The 6,949-nt window shown below is 37.3% G+C and overlaps 1 protein-coding gene across 2 annotated transcripts in view; it reads left to right on the forward strand.

Moving 5' to 3' along the window:
* Window positions 1–6,949, forward strand: part of SMC4 (structural maintenance of chromosomes 4) — a 63,597-nt gene continuing 56,648 nt past the window's right edge. The window contains exons 1-4 of one of the 2 annotated variants that reach the window (XM_018553977.1): window positions 1–185; window positions 972–1,150; window positions 1,446–1,637; window positions 2,271–2,447. In XM_018553977.1, the coding sequence (XP_018409479.1) occupies window positions 59–185; window positions 972–1,150; window positions 1,446–1,637; window positions 2,271–2,447 (675 nt within the window). In that variant the 5' untranslated portion in view covers window positions 1–58. The remainder of the gene's footprint in view (window positions 186–971; window positions 1,151–1,445; window positions 1,638–2,270; window positions 2,448–6,949) is intronic. The other variant, XM_018553978.1, reaches the window with a different exon arrangement.

Consider the following 6,949-nt stretch of genomic DNA (forward strand, 5'->3'; position numbering starts at 1 on the left):
TCCTTTCTGATGACTTGCCTTGTGTCTTGGCTACACAGGGATCCTCCTCATCATCATCATGCCACCCAAAAAGACTAAACCGTCCACTGCTGCGGCCAGAGAGCCCTCCGAGAAGTCGCTGGATGACAGTAATGCGGCCCCGACGGCCCCAGAAGTCCAAGCAGATGGGAATGCACCTACACAGGGTATGCATGGCACTGCCGCCACCTACACGGGGTATGCATGGCACTGACACCACCACGTTACACGGGGGCGGGGGTCCGCTGTGAATGGGACCGTGCACTCACTCACTGACACGCTGCAGTCCTCATATACTAGTGGGGTGATCGGGCTTTCTGATTAGGAATGGGGTGTCATTTTTCTGCCTGTCTCTGTGATGTACCCCCCTCCTCCCCTGCAATCTTTGGGGAGCTGGCAGTTTGCGCACAGGGAAGAGGGGGGGGGTCGTCTTTGTGTAAAGAGCATGACCATTGGGACGTTGACAGGCGATTAACTCCTTGACTGCGGAGAATATCGCAGAGTGAAAGCTGGGCAGGCGTCAGTGATTTCAACTGCGATCTGATCAACTTTGTGCACACAGGCGGCGTGCCGATCGTTGTGTGTGTATTGTCAGGTGAGGCCAGTAATGTTTCTGCCTGATCCTATGCATGTTTTACGCATGATGCGTTGGCCAACACTCCTGCATAGTACATAGGACTGGCTGAGCGAACTTTCTCATCGCTCAATGCATGCTGTCAGCTTGTAGTCTGCAAGCTCACACCGGCTCCCTCTGCAAACGGTGTAAAAACCCGATGTCTGCCTTAGTTATTGGGGTGGGGGCTTCGGGAGGAGGAAGGGCGTTCATCGGGACCCTACAACAGCCTGTGCCACTAGGATGGGGTGCAACCTGTACTTCTACTCTGCTCACCAGTGTCTCATTCATCTTGCCGCAATCGTACACAGCCCATATGTGTGTTCTTGTTTTTTTATAGAAGCTTCTAATGAGGCACTTGATAATCGAAGTTTAGAGGAGATTTTGAGTAGCATCCCTCCTCCCCCACCTCCAGCAATGACCAATGAAGCTGGAGCTCCTCGTCTCATGATAACCCATATTGTAAACCAGAACTTCAAATCGTATGCTGGTGAGCAAATCCTGGGGCCTTTTCATAAGGTAAGACCTATCTTATTGTAGTGTGTGTATAGCATTCCTTAGCAAAATCATTCCTCATGACCTGTTATTGTGTAACATAGATCTATATACAGGATAATGCTGAGAAAATGCTGCCAAGATCTTTATGTAATCAAGTTTGTTACAGGGAGCTGCTTTCAACTGTTTTTTTTTTTTTTTTTTTCCCTTGGCAGAGTGAATTGCTGGGTTGTTATATTTTACGTCTGAAAAACAAATGCCATATTTTGTATTTGTTTATTTTTTTCATTGTCTTTCCATTCTTTTTTGTTTTGATTAGCGTTTCTCATGTATTATTGGGCCCAATGGCAGTGGAAAGTCTAACGTTATTGATTCTATGCTCTTTGTTTTTGGATATCGAGCACAAAAAATAAGATCCAAAAAGCTGTCTGTGCTGATCCACAACTCAGATGAACATAAAGATGTTCAAAGTTGTACAGTGGAAGTTCATTTTCAGAAAATCATAGATAAGGTAAGTCTAAGAATTTTCTTTTGTCTTTTTTTTTAAATATTTAATACTGGAAGTTGGTACAATTTATCAGATAGGTATCATTTTTTTTTCTTTGTGTTCGAAAAAAGTCAACTTTTTCCATATTTTTAATAATTTTGAATTCCATTGCATATTTGGTGTACTTCTATCTCTTCTCTTTCTTTCATATTTGGTGTCACATTCTATTTTTGTACAAACTTACTCCTTTAAATACTCCTCCCACCTCCTGTTTTTGTTTGTATGCTGATATTCTCCCCATTGTTATCTAAGGCCTGCAAATAAAAGCTAGCGTGCTATTAAAATTGAATTTATTTGATAAAATAAAAATATTTTTTCTTTTACAAACAGCTTTGTCACTTCTACTACTACTACTACTACCACTAAAATACTTTTTATTCTGTTATTTTTTTTAAGCTACATTTTAAATGTATTGGAAAAAAAACTTTTACAATTAATAGCAAATATAAAAATAACCATTTATTCAGAAAATCACAATTTTTTTTTTATTTATCATAAATTGCCAAACTGAGTCAAGATAATTTTTTTACATTTTTTTTTTGTGGTCCTATTGCATACGAGTAAGTAAAAACATATTGATATTTTACCTTGTTACAGGAAGGCGATGATTTTGAAGTGATTCCTAACAGCAACTTTTATGTGGCCAGAACTGCTTACAAAGACAATTCCTCTGTGTATCACATTAGTGGTAAAAAGAGTTCATTTAAGGATGTGGGTGTTTTGCTCAGAAGTCATGGGATCGATTTGGATCATAACAGGTTTCTTATTCTACAGGTAAGGTTACCTATCATATTCTATAGATTCTGCACTTGTTTTGGAGTCCTTAACGAGTTTTTACAACCTAATAAAAAAAAAAAAAGAAAACTCAATATTTTTTTTTCATATATAGCTGGAACACGAAGCCCTTAAAAGCTGTAGCAGCACATCATGATTTGCATGCTTTATTCAAGATACTAATCATTATTTGCTGCTTCAGTATTTTCTGGAATCTGTCTCCATACTGTTCTAGTGACATGACACCTGGCGATAATCGTTTGACCTGCTCTGCTTTAGCAGCACGTAAATATTGGGTGCTAAGATGATGAACCCCAATATTATTGTGCTGCTTTAGTGTGGCAAGAACTCAGCACCATCTCCTTGACCCAGAAGGACTGGAAAGCTTCGTTTTGGATTCCTTGATACATGGCTTCAGTTGTGTATTCTTTCCGTAGAAAGTGTTTGTCTGAGGAGTACTTGTTATGGTGTTTTATTATCAGGCAGGTTCGAGCTGTGATATGCAGCCATTTATATTTTGCTGTGATGGGTAATTCGGGAGTTGTCATTTGAATTAAGGGAAGTGTTCTTGCTTTTCCAAAATCATTTTGCTGCTGTAGTCTTCCCAGTGCAGAATAGTGTTCTGCTAAAGGGTGAAATGATTTCTGCCAAAAAATACTGCCTACAAAGAAGTTTTGGGTCTTGCTCATTAACTCTTTGTATGCCATCTATGATACTGCAGTGTTTTGTAGTATTGTTGTATTCAAAGGGCTACCTTTTTAATGTCTTGCTTATGGATTTGTGCCACACCTCTGGCTGAGTGGATGCTTTAACAATTTTAGTTTATATGTGGGTGTGTTTAGTCAAATATTGGGATAAGTAGTGTGTGTAGATCTCCTGCATCCTTTGACTGTAAATACTATAAATACTAAAGTGTGTGTAATTTGTCATATGTCTTCATATTACGTCGGTGGTAATATGTTGTATAGCTTTATGACTTGTCTCAGTTGCCATATAAATGGCTTAAAAAGCAGCTTTTGTGCATAATGGGGTTTTTTGTTTTTTTTTGTATACTTTCTAATGTAGTATTTTTTTTTATTGAAACGCCATGTGCTTTCATTATGGTGTCTAATAAATATACATTGTATACTATTTCTACGTTAAATTAATCTGTTCACTGTTCTGATTTTATCCCTCAAAAAAATCATTTAAAAAAAATTGTGTGTATCAGTGCCCGAAGGGCCAAGCTGGTGTATACAAGTGAAAAGTTTCATTGTCTACTGTAGAAGAGAAACAATATTTACAGTCCTGTGTTCTCCTGGTATGTTGATGTTTAGAAAACTGACGTGGCTACTTGATCTAATTTTACCTATGAAGTAAAGTTCTTTTGGAAATGGCAGTAAAGAAGTGCACTCAGGGCAGCTTCATGTTTTGGAAAGATTGTAACATTTGTCAGGATTATATTGATACAGGAATTTTTTTTAACAATGTCTTGTCAGTGAAAATTTCTGCTGTGTTGCATAATTGCTGGTATACTGGAAATCATTCCAGTCTGGTCTCTGCATGGGTATTTATTCTCAATCTTCTCTCGTGTATACTTTAATTGCAAAAAGTGTTTTTCTTTTAAATATTAGATTTTGTTAAAGTTTGTTTTTTTTTGGCACTATTTGCCTTGTGAAAGTCTTCAAGCAATCTAATATATTTCAGTGATAAAAGGTGTTACAGTAATTGTGAAGTACACCCAGCTGAAACTTCTAGAATGTCCAGAGTGAAATGTATCTGGACTCTGGGTAGTTTTCATGTAACGTTCTGCATCTTTAACCAACCATAGTGCTGATTTATTATACCGCAGCTTGATTGTGGATTTAAAATCATTTTTTTGTAGTTGCCCATGTAATAAGCCATTCTTGCTAGTGTAAACTGATTCTGTAGCGTTACATTTAAAAAGCATTTCCTTCGAGTTAATTTCCCACCCTGTAAATTGTATCCTTTTGTTGTGACTTGTGACTGTCTAGGAATACTATTATGCAATGTAATAGCTGACATTTTCATAACTCATTTCTTTTTTTTACACATATTTGCTCTCTGGATAGTCTACTAACACATGATTCCTAGTGTTCATGCTGCTACAGTGTAATATGGCTTTCATAATGTCCAGCGAACTTGTCTATAGATGGCAAGCCATTATTCCTGTTTAGTGTAATTGTCCAAATGCATTTTGTTATCTATTACCCTTTTTATACAAATATAATGTGAACAGACGCTCCAGCAACTACACAAGTTTGATTATTTTAGGGTGGAATACCTCATGCAAATGAAGGGCATATTTGGATATGGCACCGATCCAATTTTTTATTCCTGGAGCCAGTTACCTGCTCTTTGCTGTACACAAGCAGTTAAATTCCCATTGTTGAGAAATATTAGTGGAAATACTTTTAAAGCCTATTGATCAGTCCTGAAATTTGTCTGAGTATAGTTTTATAATATTGGTGTTTTATTTTTGGTAATTGCCAGATATTGTGCATTCATAAACATCAGTTGTGGATTTTTCTTTTTTTTTCCCCCTGGCTGAACGAAAGTGTTTTGCTGTTTTGTACGTTAAAATAAAAGATAAAACATATTGTAAATTAGTATTACTACAAAACTGATCCCCTGGCACAATTGTGCATTTATTTATACACACTGTGTGTTTTATTTAGAAGGATTACATCGGCTGCTTGCTATTGGCCACTATAGTAACACCACCATTCCAAACTCCACCCCTGACCGACACTCTTCAAGGGCTTTTTTGCATGTTTGCGTCATTGATTGCATCTCCCTTTCTTGGTGCTTGGTTCATCAGCCAACGCCCAGCTACTAAATATGGCCTCTGTCCAGCCACCCTTCTAATGACATTTTTATCAGCATTCTGGCCAGTGTCATATGCATGCTAAACGTTTTCTTAAATCTGCATTATATTTTCAGAGTGTTTTATATTTAACTGCATTACAATAATTGTTTAGACTTGTGTCCTTCATTCTGTTCATTGTACATGTATTACTATTACATTTGGGGACTGTAGGCCCAGGAGAGCGCCCCGCAGAGACATTGGCTGGGTTGCTTGTTTGTCTTACCTAGATGTAGAACTAGGCTTTTTTGGGGGGGCTACCATTTTTCCTCAATTACTGGCTGGTGCTACAATTTAGAAGTCTTTTGAAAATGTTGTAGTGCATTGTCTCAGAAATTGAAATTAAGATATTACCTTTTTATAATGTATTAAATGTCTGTGTTTTGCTATCACTGTAATGTAATATAACAACATTTAGTTGTATAGTACCAAGAAACTCCTTTTTTGAGAATTCTATTTTTCACCCAAACATGAAAGCAGTACAACCTTATTATATTGTACCTCTTCAAATTTCATTTCTTAAGTCCATGTCATCTTTAAATGAGTCATTTTCATTGAATAAATAGCTTTTTCCTGAGCTGAAATTGTGAAAATACGTAAATGAAGTGTTTTGTGGTGTTTACATCTTCATTTGTGGTAATGCTTTAATGAAAGTTGCACATCTCTCACAGATGAATGAGGTTAACCTAAGGGATTCAGGAAGTGGCTTGAGTGTTTAGCTAAGCTGCCCTTGCCTTTACCTTCAATTTTCCATTTCACTTCAGTCCCATGTATGTGTGTATAGTGTGTGTGTGTGTGTGTGTGTATGTATATATATGTGTGTGTATATATATGTATATATATATATATATCAATTTCTTTATTTTCCTGTCTGAACTGTAGCATTTCGTACAAAACTGTATTTACTATTTGGATATGTTAACTCTTAGAGGTTGAGCTAGGATCAACGAGCTGACATTTTTTTAATTATTTCTAAAGAGTTGTGAACAATTTCCAACTTGTTGATGGAAATAAAACTTAAGCTTATTTTTTTTATTTTATTTTTTTTAACCCCAAAGGTGTGGGTTTTTTGTTTTGTTTTTGTTAGAATTTGTTTCAAAGTGCTATTAATTTGTAAACCTCCCTCACACACCCTTTACGGATTTTGAGGTGTTGGTCTATTCAAAATGATTGCAGTTTCCAATGGAAGCCAATGTTTTGAGTCATTTTCTGGCTTTTTGTGTTACTGATGCTGGTAGCAAGATCTCTGCAGCATAGTTCCAAGGTCTTGCCTACCTGTTTCAACTATTTCGAGGGGCTTTTACCTCTCCAAATATTTTAGGGAAAGGGCATGGATTAATGGATCAGCAGTTTTTCAGTGGGGAAGAACGTCAAGCCTGTATGAGAATTTAGTAAACTTTGGTAGTCCAGGGTGTGCCTCTTGATAAATCCTTTTAATCTATGATATCAAATGCAAGAAGTATTTTCGTAGATGTGAGCCCGTTCATGCCATATGCGTTGGGCAGGAATCTGTAACATATAGACAAAGCAATTTGCCTAATGTCCCATTGTTTAAGTTTATGTCGGTTGTTGGTAGGACAGGTTGCTAAACACGCACCCACCAGTGTGCATGGGCCCTAAATGGGAGGGTCTGTTT

Source organism: Nanorana parkeri, unplaced genomic scaffold, assembly GCF_000935625.1.
Source record: "Nanorana parkeri isolate BGI_ZX_2015 unplaced genomic scaffold, ASM93562v1 scaffold136, whole genome shotgun sequence".
Classification (NCBI taxonomy): domain Eukaryota; kingdom Metazoa; phylum Chordata; class Amphibia; order Anura; family Dicroglossidae; genus Nanorana; species Nanorana parkeri.